General features: G+C 37.6%; 1 protein-coding gene across 2 annotated transcripts; it reads right to left on the reverse strand.

Moving 5' to 3' along the window:
• Positions 1–242: 242 nt before the first annotated feature.
• On the reverse strand, positions 243–19,995 carry LOC139143607 (3'-5' exoribonuclease HELZ2-like). Of its 2 annotated transcripts, XM_070714072.1 has the most exons (12): positions 19,191–19,995; positions 18,849–18,934; positions 18,526–18,662; positions 17,736–17,867; positions 12,803–13,394; positions 12,319–12,540; positions 11,713–11,869; positions 10,876–11,042; positions 5,704–5,815; positions 2,440–2,628; positions 1,302–1,593; positions 243–419 (listed from the first exon to the last, which is right to left on the reverse strand). In XM_070714072.1, exons 1-3 carry the CDS (start codon positions 19,985–19,987, stop codon positions 18,571–18,573), a joined length of 975 nt encoding a protein of 324 aa, XP_070570173.1. In that variant the 5' UTR covers positions 19,988–19,995; the 3' UTR covers positions 243–419; positions 1,302–1,593; positions 2,440–2,628; positions 5,704–5,815; positions 10,876–11,042; positions 11,713–11,869; positions 12,319–12,540; positions 12,803–13,394; positions 17,736–17,867; positions 18,526–18,570. The 2 variants fall into 2 exon arrangements, with proteins under 2 accessions (XP_070570173.1, XP_070570174.1); XM_070714073.1 differs by lacking the exon at positions 19,191–19,995 and having other exon boundaries at positions 18,849–18,976.
• Between the last annotated feature and the right edge of the window lie 2 nt (positions 19,996–19,997).

Below are 19,997 nucleotides of genomic sequence, written 5' to 3' on the forward strand. Positions count from 1 at the left end.
CTGTTTCAGGAAATCTTAGTGTAATTCTTGGGATATCACTTTGTGGTGTAATCATGCAAACTGCCTCTACTTTTTCGACCTAATGTTATGGGTTACGGATGGGTATGATTGCGATTATTTTCATCACCCATCTGTTGATAGACCACCAAAATGCCTATTTAAGTCCAGAAAGCCTTAGTTATTCCTATTCAGACTCATAAAGACAAATACATATGGTGTACAAATAGGTTCATGTACTCCACATCAATATAGGTTGTCTCGTCAAATGTATCCTTCGGCACTTCGATTGAAACATCTTTATTTGTACGAGATCTGAGAGTGCCTCCCTGTTTGTAAACTTTGAAAGTATCCTGGTAGGGTTTTGAAACAGCGAGGAACAATGACAGGTTGCTCACTTCAACTACAACATACCCGTCCTCCTGAGAAAAAAGAAGAAAACTGTAAAGAGTCTTGTATTATTGTATATCATACAAACTCAAAGAGCTGTCCATACCAGGAGATTTGATATTCATGTATATTTAAAATTTGAATGCAAGATTCATTTTCGCTTTTGCCATAATCTGATTGAATTTAGCTTTACATAAATCATTCGTTTCCCTTCATCTGACCGTCTACTGCAGGCGGTCTTGTTGACATATTTGGTATATTTGAAACTATCCTCGAAAAGGTTAAGCTCCGCTTCAATGTATTGCTTTTGCCTTGCAGCGATGAAAAAGAGCAAGCGGCACAGTCCTGTCCTTTTTGTTTTGCAAGTTAGCGACAGAAAAATGGTTGTCGTTACCCTGGAACAGCTGTTACAGACACCCATACATTGTTGCTTCATAGCAGAGATTTGTTTCTTTCATCAATATCGATCTACACCATTATTTGAAAGGACAATGATTTGTATTGCAAAACAATCTTCTCCAAAACCCTCTTGCACGTCGACACACTGTAGTCAGTATGAGTTAGAAAGTCTGAAATTTCACCTGGTCGTACCTTAATTGCGGAAAAATTGTCACACACCTCATTAAAGTCTGAAATAAGGCATCATTTCGTTCATTTTAATGTTCTGACATCGAGGGAAGATTTACTTGAGTTTAAAGATTTGAATTCAAACCGTCAAGCTGGACCTTATTTGAACAAGCAACGGGTCCGGGTGTCATAGCACTAAACTCTCACATATTTAAAGTACAGGATGAGCAATGATCAGTCGTAGCACCGGACAAAAGTATTTTTGACCGAGGCTTCTTGGCTGGATACCTCTTTTAAACGTTATCATATTATTAACGTAGTATGTAAAGTGGTGTTTAAAAACTTACCACTGCCATTTCTAGCTCATCCCAAATTTCACCATCGTCACTTTCTAAGATTTGAAGTATTCTATCAAAGGGCCCTACATTTAGGCACTTCATCATCAGGCGTATTGGTTTCTTTGAATTGACGATTTTGTGGTGTGAATTCAATTACATCGGATTGATAGCACTGATACTCTTGGAGAGACGGCCGATTGATATTTTTCCCGCTGATGATGACATTAAAGTCAATGTCTTCTAGAGACCCAGGTGGAACTTGGAGGACAAATCCACATGGCAGTTGATAGCGTTGGGGTATCTAGGTCAAGAAAATTCGAATATATTATGTCGTTTCGTTTTGCTAAAACAATATTTTTCGGAACTACAGGTGTAACAGTATTGGTAGGTTCCTAAGGGTACTTTAACTTTAACCTGTAAAAATTGTTGTCACAGTGACTCATTTTTGAGCTTTTTTCTCTTTCTTATTCAGGACATCATATTTTTCAAAAAATGCTATATAGTTCAACAGTTTTTCAATTTAGTTTACAGGTTGCTAAGTATGTCTGCGTTGTGCTTTGTGAAATTTACAATGAACTTGCATGCATGCTTTTCTACTTTTATTTGGAAAAAGTCCAGATATTCCTGATTAAGTTATTTCCATATTCTTATTCGTTTTTCACCACCAAAAATCATATGACACAGAAGGCATAAAAGTCTTACTTAGATTTCCACTACTCTTGCTTCTTATACTAACATTACTTTCCGTTTCTACTTCCGACAGCAAATTCAATACTCAGCATTTAGCTTTGTCAATGAATGCGCACAACATGAGAGATCAGATCAGTAAAAGTAAAAATGAAGCTTGTACTTGGTACTCAGAAAAGAAATTTCAAGGGCAATAAAATTCTCACACATTAGTCGAAAATATCGGGCTTTTTAAAGTTACGAGTAACCCTTCAAGAGTGCTTTTTATTGTATGATACTCATGGCTTTAAAGTGATTAAACTATTAAAAGGTATACGCTACGCAATTCACCACATACCATTTTGCGGATATATGATTATTTCACTCACAATAAGCAGTATGCACACTCTTTGAGAAGTCTCACTTGGCATAATATGTAAAATGTTGGCAAGGCAAGTACAAACTGATGAAATATCCATACCACGTTATTCCGTTGCCGATCATCTTCTTTTCCTGGTGAAGTGTCTAAAATAAGGTAGCGATCTCGTTCCTTTTCTCTTTCTATTTTCTCACGACGATAAGCGGGGCTTCCCTCCGCTCAGCCCACTTAAGCTCGCTGTGCATGTCTGTGTACTCACCGTGTTGAAACGACTTCGGCTGTTTTAATCCCCTGTAAGTTAAGAAGTACGGCGACTTGTATGTGAAACAAGTGATACTAACAATGAAACAATTTGAAATGCAATGTTAATCTTAACAGACTTTGAGAAAACCAGCAAACAACATGCACCATAAATCACATTATAGGGAACTTTTACGTTCATTTACATTGATGTATAAATGAACAATTTCCTGCATCCGTAAAAGCTACAGTCAGAAAATATCTTCGTACTTTGACATTATTTAAATGCTTAAAAGTAGTACTGCAGCGACATTATGTGAAAACAATGCTGAAGTTCTCAATCGTCCATACTTATTCAAAATATTTGAAGACTCTACAAAATAAAATCGATGGAAGTTACTTTCCGCTCAACTCATACATGCAAACGCATTTTACTGCAAGACAACTGAAAACGACAGATAACATGTCGTGGGCTCGATCTTACTCGAAAGATATTATGGTAACATCAAGTAAGTTAGCGCCACCAAACGATGCAATGACTCACTACGTACAGCTGTTGTTATGTGTCATTTGTCAACGATTAAGGGAACAAGCATTCTAAACGGCAAAGGGCACCGGAAGAGAAAATGGGGGCGAAAAAAAAACAGAATGTAAGGGGGGCGTAAATGGGAGCCTCCAACTTTTTCTCTCCATACAAATCATACCAATAATCCACTCTAACTGGGCAGAAAAACAAATCTTTCATAAATCTGTATTCTGGTGCTATCAATGAAACAGCTGTGTGTCATTGCCTGATTATCATTTATAGTTTGAACTTGTCAACAGTGAAATGCTGACTGTCAAAGTGTAGTAATGAGAATACCAAAGTCTAATTTCCTGTACACATTTCCAACTCAAACACTATTTTCTACTGAAATACATTCATATCAGTTTTCAAAGATTCATAAATGCACAGATATTGCCAGTTTTGATTGGGAAAAAATGATAGCACCATATGATAGACAACCATGTATACTGAAATGACACTTTAGGGTGAAATTCCAAAGGATACTTTCTTGTAAACAATTGCCCTCTAGATAATCATATTCTGGTGAAGTACATTCATATCAGTTTTCAAAAATACATAAATGCACAGATATCATCAGTTTTGTATTGGAAGACATTGCTCATATTTTGCGCCATAGACAACCATTTTACTGAAATGAATTTTTGGCATAATTCCAAAATCGAGTTTCTTGCATACATATACACTTCTAATAACCATATCTTAGTGAAGTACATTCCTGTCAATCGTCAAACAAAAATAAATGCACAGATACATTAAGATTTGTGTGGAAATAATATTGTTCATAGTTTGCACCATAGACAATCACATATAGTGAAAGCCGACTTTCAGGTGAAAATTCAGTGATATTTGATTTGATTTGATTTTTTAGCACTTTAAAGAAAACCATTCAATACAACAAGAAAAACGACAAACACACATACGGACAAGTTAAAAAACTTATTAACATTGTGGTCCCTCAAAAAACCTCTTGTATAAATTGCGCTTTAAGGTAGAACCACAGAGTAACATACACAGAGTGGCAACACCTATTGTTTAAGGCGTGAAGCGGTTACGTAAGCAATCCATGTTTGCCTCGCCTCACGAAGCTCTTGGCTCTCTTTTCCGAAGAGTGCCGACCATGCACCCTTCGGTAATTTTCGGATTTTCACCAATTGTTAAGCGAAAGTATGTTCGACAAAGTTTGTGTTGTTGTTGTCGTGTGGTGCTGATCGGAATTGATGTGCTGGCAAAAACGGGAGTGTTTTGAGCTTCAGGAAAGTGGGTTTTACCGTTTTAAAAATTCCTCTCATATTTTTATGAATATATAATGAGTGTGTTTGAACAAAATTTGAAAGTCTTTTATCGATACTGTCTGGTTTTACTCAATGGCTTACGGTCAGTCATACCGTCTTTTACACGTGCGTCAAGAAAGGACATGTTTATGAAACTGCTGGCGTGTTATGTTTTGATTGGCGTGAAGCAGTGTTTCTGGCCTGAGAGCTCACAAAGTAACTATGGTTGCTACGCGACTGGCAGTACGATGCCATCTCGTCGTATGTTTCGCATAATCTCGTGTAATTATCAACCACAAACAAAGCCTCCAAAAAGTTTAACACCTTTGAAGCTCATTTTAATATGAAAAGCCAATAGTCTACCGAGACGACCATGGAACAAAAGGCATGCAAGTGTTGCCACTCTGTTTATGTTACTCTGTGGTAGAACGCACCTCGGGGACAGACATTCGGACTCTCAAACTTTTACAATTCTCTTCTGATATACCACATGTGGGGGTTCATTTTAAAGCTCTTGGTGAAAGAAAACTTTTCACCGGCTTACTTTTTCGAAATTCGAAAATTTTTATTTTTCTCCATAGAGTTAACACAGGGATGGCGGCCATTTTGAATTTCTAATATCGGTAAATCTTGGGTAATTGTTTTCTCTAGTACCAAAATTTGCACGGTGACCCCCTATTTGTATTCTTGATTTTGAAAGAGAATGATTAAAAGATTCCTTGAGGAAAGTTATAGCAAAAGTTTAAGTCTTTCACTTTCGAGGTGCATATTACCCTAAATCACTGTTATTGGATAAGTTGGTACTCTTAAAATTAGAACATTTTGCTAACGTCTCTTCCGGCCCCCTGCCCTGCTCGTTTCCAAAAGTAAATAGTAACGGGTGTTTTTCCGACAGCTGTCTTAAGAAACTATACAACGACCTTATCGACCGAACGAGGACAGCTTGAAATTGATGAAGGTTTACTTGACATCCCAACAATTTTCTAAAACTTACATATACGTTGATTATCAGTCGTAGTTTATTTGTTATAGTACTTTTTAAATTTGTGCTCGATCTGATACTTTCATTCTAAAGTGAGAGATAGTGTGCGGTTGAGAAACATTTTATGTAATACTTGTTTGAAGTTATAACGACTGTCATTCTCGGACAAGCTAGAAGTCAGGACATTGTTGAAATGTAAATTGCTCTCTCAGCAGTTTCAAGAAATATTAAAACGTCTTAGCCGTCTGAACGGCGAATGGTCATAGTTTCAGTAACCTGTTTCCACAACAAATCACATAACTTACTGGTACATGGGCAACTTTAAAAACTCCCGTGCTGATACGACGCAGTTATTCTCCTCATAAGTTTGCAGTAAGTGATTCCACATTTTATGAGTTTGAAGCAGTTTCTTGTTTCCTGTAGTGCGATATGAAAAAGAGACAATGGGGTATATAAGATAAGGAACATGTCAAATACAGTGCAATTTATGGTATAGCAAACTAAGATTGCTGAGATAATGCCTTTACTTTTATTTGTCTATATTGCTTTATGAGGACTACATCCTTGTAGATATCGAAATAAAAATATAGTGATCAGAAGAAAAAAACATGGAACTGCTAGTAAATATACATTTAACACGATTGGAACTAATTTGGGATAATTGGATCTTTACATTTTTCAAATTTCTTAAAAATGTTAGGTGCCCTATAGCTGAATGTTGCAATATTACAAATAACTCATAAAAACAAGTGTATAACTTAACAAGAAAAGCAGATGAGCTTACATTTGCAGATTAAACCGACATTACTTCACCATCCAATTATCCCAAATTAGTTCCAATCGTGTTATTTTTAAACATTTCTGCAAATAAAGTGAACATGGACTTAACAGTGTTATTGAAATGACTCCTTAAGAAGCAACCTTAAAATTAGGCCACTGTTCAGTATAATCTATATGGATTGTATTTGACATGGTGTCAGATGAGTATAGTTAAACATTGGTGATACAGCAGGATTTCAACGTACAAAAATGTATTTACCAAAATATACAAAAGAGATTTTTGAGTATAAACTATGATCTCTATACGCTTAGGTCTGGAAATGATGTTTTTTGTTTTTAAGTGCCAATAATCTGTAATGGGGCTAGTATGCGGTACGGTGAGAGACAAATGAATATGGCGTGGGTCGTCTCCTGCGATCGAAGTATAAAAAAACGCTTTTCGTGCTGTTTCGAAGCACGTGAGTAGAAGAGTAATTGTCATTTCGATTATTGACCATGGTCTTGTAACACAAAAGAAGAATACAATCTCATATATTTCAAATCTTTTGTGGTAGCAGGCGGTTTTAAGGTCAGAGCAAACCAGTGCAGGTCTGCATCAAGCTGGACTGATGGAGGTAGAATTCTATGGTTCAACACCCCTGTACTGTGATTGCTATGGTGCAAAGCCGAGTTTCTGTGCTTTGTTTGTGCATTCATGGCACTGTTAAATATGAATAGCAAAACCATCGTTTACAGAGATAAGTGTGAGCATTTCTTTGAAATTCGCCAGTTGCTTCAGAGTTGTGACAAAATACTCAAATGTCATGTAATCTGTACGTGTGCCCACAGTGGCCAAGAATTAAAATAACACCAGGGCACATACAAAATCATTAGTTCCTTGTGGAAATATGCAGCTAAATATGCATGTATTTGTCTTTATCGTCAATGTATTCTGCGTGTAAGCTTTTTTAAATTATTATTCAAGGGAGCCGCCATAATTTACAGTCGGGGGATCGAGGTTCAGCTTTGTCCTACATCCTGTGAAAAATTTGAGTAACTGATGTGTGCAATAGTGAAGTCTGGTGCAATCTGAGAGGTGTTTTCAATTTGTTTTTTACTAGTAAATCTGTTAGAACCCCAAAGGGGAGAACACGAGAGGGGAAGTCCCCTCTCGCATCAAAAATTTTGAGAAGTTGATGTGCAATGGTGCAATATTAGAGGTGTTTCAATTTATTTTGCACCACAAAAATTGAGCAACCCCCCTCCCTTGAAGTTTTACATTTTTGAGTGACCCCAGGCCGTAAATAATGACGGCTCCCTCATGGTAATCGCATTGTGCATGTGTTTGATAAAGCAGTTAACAAAGTAAGTAGAACAAAAGAAGTCTATTCAACACCATGTTGGACACTACTTGCAAACAATCTACAGAATTTCATATTTGTTAATTGTATTAATTGCTATTATCAAACTGTTTCAGTGCTTTATCACAATTTTTGGCATAAACCTGCATTATGCTTGAATTAGAAAGATGCCATTTTGGTGTTGGAAGACATGTCTTCATTTCACTAACCTTCAATATTCATTGATTTTATTCTTTGTCGGTTTTTCAAAAAGATCGTGTCACTTGAGTGCACGGAGACGTCACGCTGCATTACCCTTACCCTAATAAGGCTCCAACTTCTCCGTTTCTCATTGGTTTTAATCTTTGTATGCTATCACCAAGTGATTAACGTTTTCAAATCAAAATGTTATCCAGTCATGTGCAGTTGGAGCATACTGAGTCAGAATTGTGTCACCTGGGTGCACTGAGACTTCATGTTGCACTTCTCTTACCCTCATAAATCTTCGACTTCTAAGTTTTCTCATTGGTTTTAATCTTTGTATGCTATCACAAACTTATTATAGTTGTCAAATCAAAATTTATGCAGTCATCTGCATTTTGAGCATGCTGAGTCAGAATTGCGTCACCTAGGTACACGGAGACTTAATGCTACCCTCATAAAGCTTCAACTTCTAAGTTTCCTCATTGGTTTTAATCTTTGTAGGCTATCACAAAGTGATAAAAGTTTTCAAATCAAAATTTATGCAGTCATCTGCATTTTGAGCATGCTGAGTCAGAATTGTGTCACCTAGGTACACAGAGACTTCATGCTGCATTTCCCTACACTAAAAAAGCTGTGACTTCTCCGTTTTCTTACTGGTTTTAATTTTAGTATGCGATTACGAACTGATTATAATTTTCAAATCAAAATTTATGCAGTCATCTGCATTTTGAGCATGCTGAGTCAGAATTGCGTCACCTAGGTACACGGAGACTTAATGCTACCCTCATAAAGCTTCAACTTCTAAGTTTCCTCATTGGTTTTAATCTTTGTAGGCTATCACAAAGTGATAAAGTTTTTCAAATCAAAATTTTATGCAGTCATCTGCATTTGGATCATGCTGAGTCAGAATGTGTCACCTGAGTACACGGAGACTTATCTTTAGCATTTCTCTGACAAACATTAAGTTTTGACCCCTAAATTTCCTGATTGGTTTTATTCTTTGCATACTATCACCAACTGGTTCAGGTTACAAATCTGAATTCCATCAATCTGTCTGCATTTGGAGCATGCCAAACAGGCACACATCAATCTTGTACAACTACAAGCCTTTGGGCCCTTGCAAAACTAACGCCCAACTTAACATGATCACGTGGGCGGGATTCTAGAATGCAACAGTTTCAATATGATCGTCTTACTCGTTCCAAACATCGGCTTTAAATTCTCGCAGATAGGCAGGCAGTATATCAGCTTTTCGTAGCCTATTGGCAAGGGCAACATGGTCGAATTCTTTTAGGAAAGTTTGAAGAAAGTCTTCCGTAAGTTACAACAGTCTTCCGGGTTACAACAGTTCGTACTTCCTTATAGTCATTTAAGAATATACTCTGCTCCATGGAACCAACTTCCCATAGCACTTGGTCTGCTCCAACACTGGAAAGCGTCAAGTCGAAACTGAAAACATACTGCTTTCAGAGAGCTTTCCCAGATTAACATTCTTACGCGCCAGTGAGCTTCCCTGAGGAATACTAGTTGCTTAAAAAATGCAATGTTATGTTATGTATATTATGTTCAAGTTCCAAAAAATAAACAAGGAGATATCATTCTAATGATGCATCACGTGTAGGGTTACTGTCAGTCAGAGCTATTGTCAGTCTGTAAACTAGATTCAAAGGACTGAAATTCTAAACAATTAAAAGACTGATATTCCAAACAGTCGTTTAGTGATGTTACACGATAATGAGAGGAAAAGATTAATTTATATATTGCAGCAAGGCTACAGCAACTAATACGTCAAGCATACGTACTATTAAACGTTGTTTTACATACAGCTAAAAGAGCGAACCCAAAATGCATGATTGAGCGGGTGATAATATTATTGTTGAAGTATAACATGAACTATGATCATATACCATGCCCACATTGCCTCATCCTAGTGACATTTACCGTAAAATATCAGCCGCAATATTTCACGGTAAACGTCGACATATGCACGATAAACGTCATCAGTTTTTGAGTATTCCCAAACTACATTTGCAATGCGATGGTTAACAACGTTAAGAAAATGGCTGCCGCTCTCCGCCTGCGAAGCGATGTCGCCGACGTAAAAATTTGAAGGGCTTTGAGAACACGGATATTTTGGGTTGCTAAATACGGAAATAACATGTTGAGTCTTGTAATATTTTCCCATGATTTTTCTGTTAAAGTTCTTGTATTTTTTTAGACAAGCTCTAGCAAACATTCTGCCGTTCGCACGGCACGGCCTACCTCCGAACAGGTAGTGAGCGTGTGGCGTGACAGCGATGTCGCGCGCGCGACACCTGTTGACATGGCAACTCTCAGTGTAAACAAGCAAAAAGGCGGCCCATCTCAGTGCCTTAAGATGACCAAGCGCGATCGAACTTAGTTTAATTTAAAGCAAATGAGATTTTGATCGGTTACAACTGTAACAGCATATTGCACCTTTAAAAAATCCCCCTTGTACGACAATTCTTGAATACCGGTGTATTTTTCTTGGGTTCATTGAGATATTGAGGACTCGCACGATGTCGTGCGTGATGTTGACTTCTTGGTATAGTTTATGAATGAAACCTGTTCACACAAATATGTTGATATTTATGCGCAAAGCATAATAAAGTAAAGCCAGGAAAATTTAAGGTTTTTCATAAGTATTAGTAAAATTCGGGGCATGGGTAGGCCTATATGATAAATCGGTTATTACCCAATATCGCCTGTTCCTTGTGTCGTATCAGCATTCGTGTCATTTGTGCTGCATCAGACACTTGACTTCGTCTCATGTGTGACGCAGCACAAATGACACTCATGCTGATACGACACAGGAACAGACGATATTGGGTATTATATAATACCAGTATATTGATGGCGCAAATACAGCGATCTGATTGGTCGAGACGCGAAAAGAACCGTGGTATATTGGCGATATACCACGGCTGGCATACGCACGAGCTCTCAGCTTGAGCAAAAATATGTTTTTTGTCGTTCCTCGCCAGAATTTCAACATACTGTTATGATATAATAGCAATAAATCACACCCAGCAACGGTATACCACTCGAGTTTGACCAGTTCTTAATATCACTCAAGTCCTACCAAGTGAACAAAGTTTTTATTATGAGATATACATACCTGCTTTTCAAGTGCCAAAAATCGATGTGACTTACCGACAATGATTAACCCAAGTTTGGCTCGGGTTATTGCCACATTGATTTGGTGTTCGTCGGTGATAACCCCAGGTTGCTAAGTAGCCATCCCTGCGATGGCTTCTCTTCGATCTCTACTCTCGGAAGTGATCTCACAGTTGAGAAGAGGACGTAATCCCACTCACTTCCTATAAGAATGTATGAATATTATATTGCTGAGACACAAATTGACTGCAATTACCCACTTGATAAATCATAGATGTTATGGTTTCAAGAAAAGTTTTCCAAAGACAATGCGACATAGACGAACGTTTGATGAGGTCCATTCGTGGACAAACATTAATATGTCCGTGTTTGATTTTTTCCTATTTTCAAACTCAGGGGAACATTACTTTGTACTTATTAATGGTATTTACTGAAGATTAATGTTACGCATGATGTTAGTTTGCCTGTCCTTCTATGTCTGCCAGCATTTCTGTCTTTACCAAATTATTAGTTCTGTTTTGCAAATCATACAAAAATATAATGTATAGTACCTAGCACCGACAGGATTGATGCCTAAACGTCAACCGCCATCAACATCAATTCATTTTTAATGTACGAATTTTACGATCGATTTTGTATTTGTCAGAGAGCCCTGCATTATGTCTTCGTTTTCAAAATATGGTGACGGTGAGAGAAAAGAACATAGAACAATTCAACGTAACTGCTGGAAAGTGTTAGAGATGTTAGAGAGCGACTGCATTTACTTTTGATATGCTATAGAAAACCTCAACAGTGTCAGTTTAAGCCTGTCATCAACTAACCAACATAGTGCTATGACAGAACTCGAAACAAACAGCATGCTGCTATTATTACCTTGACTTACTATAACTGTACTGACAGTTATATTTGAATGACCTTTGTCCTTTAAACTCTTGGTTATTTCTGAACATTGTGCCCTATACTGAGAAATGATGAGGATGGACGCTGGGTTCACCAGGTGTCGGACCACTAACGTTATAGCCATTCGCACCTGGGAAAAATAGCAAATCAATAGTCTTTGATTGAGTGCTCAACATATCTATCTCAGGTTCCTGAATAAATAGCGAGAGAAGACGGTGATGGAAGGAAGTTGACACAAACACCAAGTTAGGTTCATACGCACCAGTGATAAACAAAAAAAACAACTTACCCTCTTTTATCGCAATGTAAAAGCACGTCCTTTCCCATGTATTTTTTACAAATGTTCGCTTCGTCATTGTTTACAGCTAATATACATACGGTTGTTGTGGCCTCATTACAAAAAAACTGAAATATGTTAATAAAATTCTTGACGGGGCCGAATAGCTGCAGCCAGTCATTTCTGATTTATAAGCGATCTCCTGTATTAGATCCCGTATTGACATCCTAGTACATGTTTAACCATACGAAAGAAATTCCATGTTAAAATAAGAAAATCTATGAATGATAGGCATGACTCACGACTTGTTCGACTTCGTCCAAGTTGCTCCTAGACTGTTCACCTCCTTCTGCTGTTGACACCGTTTGCCGTTCCTCCGTACCCACTATGTGGCAAAACACAACTGGTTTCTCTTCACTACCCGGCCAAATATTCAGACCATGAGGTCGCTCCAAGACATTTTGAGCCGTTTCAAGCCTCTTCTGATAGAATTGGTCTGATGGAAATTGACAAATGCCAGGATGCTGTATGGATCAAGTAATATCGACTCGATAAGAAAACTCCTTTTTCAAAGTAGTATTACAACTTAACACCTTCACTGTTGAGTGGGCCATGAACTATATAGTAGGATCAAAGTCAAACGTTCATGAATATCGTCAATTTAGCAGTTCAGTCAGGTATATACGAGTCACAAATTTTTAAAGAAAATGTATTTGTTAAATAGTGTTGAAAATGCTGAAGGAGTCTTTTTGGCAATATAGAGCATATCCACAAACATCATCTTACCATTCTGTACTGTAATGTCAGCATCATAGCTTTCTTCTCGTATCGTTCTAGAAGTGATATCTCCATACCCAATTTCTTTGCCATATCTTCTGTGACGATTGGGCGCAGTTGTTTATGGTCACCGACAAGGACAACTTGCTGTGGCTGGTTCGTTACGAGTGGCAGTACATTCTCTGGCTCAGTGCACATGCCACACTCATCAACGATGCACTGTCTAATTCGGGTTCCAGCAGCTATGCGTTCGGTTCCACTGTGAGCGCATGTGCATAAAATGACATCACTTCGTCCAAGTTCTATTTTCTCTGCTTCACTAATGAGACGCAGATACTCTGATTTGTCGTCGTGGTATATGGGTGCCTTGATTTTTGGAATGACCTATCAAACTCTTTTATCTTTGCATGGTATTTGTTTGATGGTTGTCGTATCAAAAAGTGTAGAGCTACATCTTTGTGCTCCTCTGACATGGTAATTCTGTTACCTCCAGCCCTCAATGGATAAACCACCATCCATGGAACTGGGAAACTTTGATGTTCGATACTCTCACCATATACTCTCAGAATTTTTATCGCAGGAACGATCTTTTTCAAGTACGCTGCAAGGAAGGAAAAATCCAATATAAGCGACAGTGAATTTCCAGTGATTTTATTTTCTTCGAGTGCTGATCGAACGTCCGTCTTATTTGCACGGCAATGGCTAATGGTACTGTCAATTTTTATTGAAATGGCCATTAAGGTAGTACGTACCTCAAAACTGAAAGACTTTAACGTTTGTTCAAATTTTCTCAAGGAAATTTTAAACCATTCTTTTTGAAAATCAAAGTTACAGTGCTTGTCATTTGAGTTTGGCGTTTTGGTATTTGGCACACGGATTTCTCGACTGTAGCATACAAGTTGTTTTACTCTAACACACAACATCAAAGGATGTGTCGATTGTCGTACGTTCTCTTACCATACAAAACAAATAAACAAATTTTTCCTCTCGAAAAAGTCATTCTTTCTCAATTCAGGTGTATGGGGCGCCACGTACACACATACATTCGCCAAAACATGCATAAAAACACACACACTACACATACATACATATGATCTCTTGCAACCTCTGTGTAGTCTTCAATGAATCTCATATACTCTGTCGGCTGAGTGTCGCTGATTGACTGGTGAATTGGAATTTCTGATCATTTCTAATTCTCGTAAACACAACCATTGTATTAGCTCCATGCTCTTGTGTACCTCCATGCTCCTTGCGTCGAATGCCCCGAGGAAAGCCCAAGACCAAGAATTGCTGTCTTTTTACCCAAATTGACCTTCATCCATCATTGTGCATGGGTTTATTGCACCAATATTTCAGTATTAATTTTTTGTCTTTATTCGCTTAACTCTGTAGACCGCAAAAGTTGGTTGCACAGCTTACTGCAGCAGCCTCAGTGAACGAGTGTTGTATGGTCGACGCTTGTCCTGGGGCTATAGGCCCACTGCCTCCCGTCCACCACCGTATAACAAAAGGAGCACACAGCATCGTACACTGGGCTACTAGGGTCCTTCTATGGTCTATAAAACACACAAGCCTTGCTGTTCCAGTATGCAGCAGTGTGAGCGCGATGTCTTGTATGTAAATCCAGTTGTGACCAACATGACATGAACATTTGGAAGTCACTATCTTGTTTAGAAAACGAGGATGTATAAGAAATAAATATACGAGTCTGCATATAAACGTTTGTAGGTGTATCAGAACGAGGCCCTATATATAACTTTTGGCAGCAGTATCAGAACGAGGCCCTATATAAATAAACTTTTGTAGGTGTATCAGAACGAGGCCCAATGTATGTATGTATGTATGTATGTATGTATGTATGTATGTATGTAGTCATGTATGTAGTCATGTATGTAGTCATGTATGTGTATGTATATATATATATATATATATATATATATATATATATATATATATATATATATATATATATATATATATATATTCCATCTGTTCTATCTCTGAAATAAGCATGATGGTGTAAGTTAATTTTTTTTACATTTGGCGCCACATACGATGCATATGATTGGCTGAAAACATCGCAGTCTTGGTCAGCCATTGCATATTGTCTCTGAGTGTCTCTGCGCAAGTCTCAGAGGAAATGAAAACATGTGCATGTGGACGTTTGAGCAACGGTTGATCTTCATACCTCTCATATTTATTGCCTTACAGTAAGGCATCAAAAAAGGCACAATACACAGGGAACAAGTCATTGACAATGACATAGTCCCCACTTGTAATAGGAGTATTAGTCTTGATGGGGCAGGGAAATGTGGTCATTAAGAAGTATCACTGGAGTGTATATGTTGAGATCTATGGGCACATAGGTCTATGTCGTTGATCCCAATTTGAAACACATGAGGCATGTCTAAGTTATGGTTCTAAATCGGGAAAAAAGATAAGACCTCCATCTGTAATGGCAAGCCATGAAATACATATGCGCATAATAAATGAGGTACAAGATGTGACATCTTAAGGTCTAATATCCTATCAAAATTGGAGGGTATAGAACTTGTGGTTACTGAGTTATGCATATATATGTATAATCAAGGTCATCGAGGTCATCGGGTCACGTGACATTTGAAAAAACAAATTGTATTGCTAATTAATCCTATATGCCAAAAATCAGACCTCTAGCTCAATTCGCTTGCCCAGAATTAGTTGTGTGCATAATTAATGAGGCAAAGCATGTGCTGTCATAAGGTCTCCCATCCTACTAAATATAAAGGACATAGCACTTGTGGTTATTTATTTATTGACATAAACGTATATTTTAGGTAAAAGGTCATCGAGGTCACATGACATTTTGTCAAAAAACTTCTATCCTATAGTTTTCCCTATATACCAAAAATCAGACATCCAGCTCTATTGGCTTGCTCAGAATTAGATATGCGCATAATTAATGAGGTACAGTATGTGGCGTCATAAGGTCTCCATCATACCAAATATGAAGGGTGTACCACTTGTGGTTACTGAGTTATGGACAAATATGTATATTTCAGGTCAAAGGTGATTGAGGTCACGTGACATTTTGTCAAAAACATTGTATTGCTAAGTTATCCCTATATACCAAAAATCAGACCTCTCTATAGCTCTTTTGGCTCGCTCAAAATTAGATATGCGCATAACTAATGAGGTACAATATGTGGCTTCATAAGGTGTCCCATCATACCATACATGAAGGGTGTAGCACTTGTGGTTACTGAGTAATGGACAAATATGTATATTTCAGGTCAAAGGTCAATCAGACCTCTAGCTCTATTGGCTCGCTCAAAATTAGATATGCGCATAATTAACGAGGTACAACATTGGCGGCATAAGGTGTCCCATCATACCATATATGAAGGGTGTAGCACTTGTGGTTACTGAGTTATGGACAAATATGTATATTTGAGGTCAAAGGTCACCAAGGTCACGTGACATGTCAAAATATCTGAGATATCTGTGTGAACTGATGGACGAACGGATGGACGAACGGACGGACATGACCCAATCTATAAGCCCCCTGGACTTCATCCGTGGGGACTAAAAACTGTGTCACTGCATCCTTTTTGCAATATGAATACGATGAGAAACTAAATTTTTATTTTTCTTGGCCTTATACATGGGAGTCTATGGAGAACTGCCTTATACATGGGAGTCTATGGAGGTGTAAACTAAAAAGTCCTCTAACACGGCCAAATTTGATCGCATTGTGAAACAAATCGATGTGCATCTGTATTGGGTAGGGTACTATCCTTGTGCAAAGTTTGAAAGAAATTGACCAGGGCATGTTTGAGATATTTGCGTGAACAGATGGACGCATGGACGGACGCACGCACGCACTGGCGCAAGGACATGACCAAACCTATAAGTCCCCCCGGACGGTGTCCATGGGGACTAAAAACGTACATCTATGAAAAGGCAACAAGCATTGATCTCCGGTAATTAATAGCTTGCGAAGTAAAAAGACATTGGTGGTGATAAGGCAATTGGTTTAGTAGATCACATGTACAAACAGCAAATAGGGATATTTTGATTGTCAGCATCGACAGTAATAACTTTCAGTATTTTTTGCAAGACCAGTTCAGTAGCTCACCCTGAGAAACTACTACTACATTGCAGTGGTCCACAATGAGTATCACTCGTTGTTGACGTTGAGTTCATACACAGTCTCTACATCATGGGAATTGGTCACAACTAACAAATTAGAAGCACGCCGTGAGCTACGCTTCTATACATATGTAATTTTGGTGATTTCCATCACAATAGCTCCATTTCATTTTTTTTCATATCCCAAATAAAATAATGACTTATTGCTGCAAATAAAGCCCCTTGTTGTTAAAATGGTCGAACCCGGTGTGGTTGACCATTGAGGTAGCACACTGACACTCTGTAAGCTACCTCTATGGGTTGATCGGACTCAAGCCAATCTAACGCCTGAGAAAAAATGATTGCAACTGTCACTTCTGTAAAAGAGGTAAAAGCTCTGCCACAGTGTATTTATTTTGAAACATTCAGGATGATAAGAGAACGTGCGGTAATCTTCTCATCCTTTGGTGTTGTGTGTCAGAGTAAAAATCCTGTACGTTACAGTCAAGAAATCTGTGTGTGGCAAATAGTGAAACTCCAAACTCAAATGACAAGCGCAACTTTGATACAAGAGAGTCTAACATTTACAGACATTTGAAATTCAAAATTGCCGCCATCCTAGCATGTTCTCTGTTGGGAAAAATTAAATTTTCGATTTAAAACTTCATTTATTCCAAGTGCTCCAAAAGGAGCCAATGAAAGCAGTAGACTCGACAAGAGATGTAAAAACTATTAGAGTCTGAGTATCTGTCCCCGAGGAGGATCCAACCTTAAACAGGTTTTAGAATGATGTATATACATCATGGATCTTATGCAAATAAGCCATACTTACCAGTAACAACATCAACTGCTTTGTTTGAAGGACCACAGTATAGAACTTGATCTTTATCAGACAATCTAGATTGCTGATTCATTTTAACAAACCAATACGCTATATGTACACCAGTGACTGTTTTGCCAGTACCTGAAACAAAGGAATGAATAAGTATATATGTTGATTAGTAAATTTCTGCTTTAAAATGTTGAACACAAATGGACCAATTATAGAAGCACATGTCCATAGTTTGGTTATATAGTTTTAGGAAGGAAGAGAGAAAACCATCGACTATCTTCTGATTATAAATTTGCTGGTTTTCCTTCGTTTAATAAAGAATGGCCGTCCATCCATCCATCCATCCATCCATTCATCCATCCATCTATTCATCCATCCATCCATCTGTCTGTCTGTCTTTCTGTCTATCTATCTATCTATCTATCTATCTATCTATCTATCTATCTATCTATCTATCTATCTATCTATTTATCTATCTATCTATCTATCTATCTCTATCTATCTATCTATCGATCGATCGATCAGTCGGTCGATCGATCGACCGACCTACCTACCTGCCTACCTATCCATCTATCCATCCATCCATCCACCCAAATATATATATATATATATATATATATATATATATATATATATATATATATATTATATATACATACATATATATATATATATATATATATATATATATATATATATATATATATATATATATATATATATATATATATATATATATATATATATATATATATACATGGCAATGATAAATTCGACAGAGTTTAATTACCTGGCGGACCTTGGATAAGTGTAAATGGTTTGCACAACGCAGTTTTCACTGCTTGATCCTGGACAGGTTTAGTTTGTAGAATGGCCGGCGAGGTGATCGTATCTCAGTATCTGTAACTGCAAGGGCGGCTCTATTGTCTGTAAAAGAAGTACAAAATACTTGCATTTTTGAATCTGATAGAACGGGATATGTACAAGACATTTCTATTCAACTCAGTCTTTCTAATTTACATGGTAGAAGTCTCAAAATGTGTCATCGGATTTCAAATATATACAGGTTACCAATCAGCAATCTACTTTGACACAATATCGTACATTTCTTACCTTCTACAGTTATCTTTCGTCCGAGGCAAATGTCTTGTACTAAGTTAGATACCATTGGCAACTTTTCTATTGCTTTTGTGATACACCTGTAAGAGAAAAGCATACATGTATGCTTACTTCTCACTTACATATTCTACCAATTTGACACGGATCCGTGTCCATATACGTTGTCATTTGTTGGTTATGATACCTTTTAATAACTGTTAAAAATGAACTGAGGTTTTGACATCGTAAGCAATTTGATTTTTTTTCGATGCTCTTGAACGCATGCGTTATCGGAAGACAAAGAATATGTTAAAGTATCTGAAGTATATCCCTGACTAACAGTGCAACGTCACATACCTATCAGTCGCTCCTATAGGAATCCATTCTATGGTACATGGTGGTAATTTTTTGACATCCTGCTTTAGGAGCTTCTCAGGCATTGGGGTTTTGCTTTGATGTAGTATCACACGAACCTTAGTGCAATTTTTATCTCGTTCGACAGTTTTGTTTGTTCTTTTCTTGTAATTGTTTAAGCTTTCCACATCAGTACACACACAATGTGCTGTCCAACAGAATACACCCTCTTGAGCGGACACTGTAGTATTAACTCTCGATGGTTTGGCTGTTTCATCATCATCATCATCATCATCATCATCATCATCATCATCATCATCACCATCGTTCATATGATATCTTACGCATGCAAAGTCATTACAATAGAACTGTATGTGTCTATTTATACAAAAAGTAGCTGGCAAACTGAAAATTCCCTCGTAAGTATTGCTGTGGTCGTCACGTTTCGACCATTTGACTTTGACATCATGAATTGTCACAGTTTCACCAGCTGCAACACCACCATTGGCTGACACCATGCCAAGCAGATTTCGCCAAACCCTTTTGTAGTCCACAATATTTCGTCTGCTTCTCAAGATGGCTGTTCTTTCATTCGCAACTTTTGAAAAACAATGAATAGGATCATTGCGGTGTTCAAGACAGATATCCAACTTAGGTGTCATGTTAAAAAGTTGAACAACTGGTGCTAATATTCCTTTCTTCATGCTCGTAGACAATTGGATCTGTACGACATCGCCACAAGAATAAGTATGTTTAAACCTACAGAATTGTTTTCGATTTTCTGGCTCATCTGAAGACATTCCTTCTGAC

The sequence above is a fragment of the Ptychodera flava genome, chromosome 11 (assembly GCF_041260155.1).
Source record: "Ptychodera flava strain L36383 chromosome 11, AS_Pfla_20210202, whole genome shotgun sequence".
NCBI lineage: Eukaryota > Metazoa > Hemichordata > Enteropneusta > Ptychoderidae > Ptychodera > Ptychodera flava.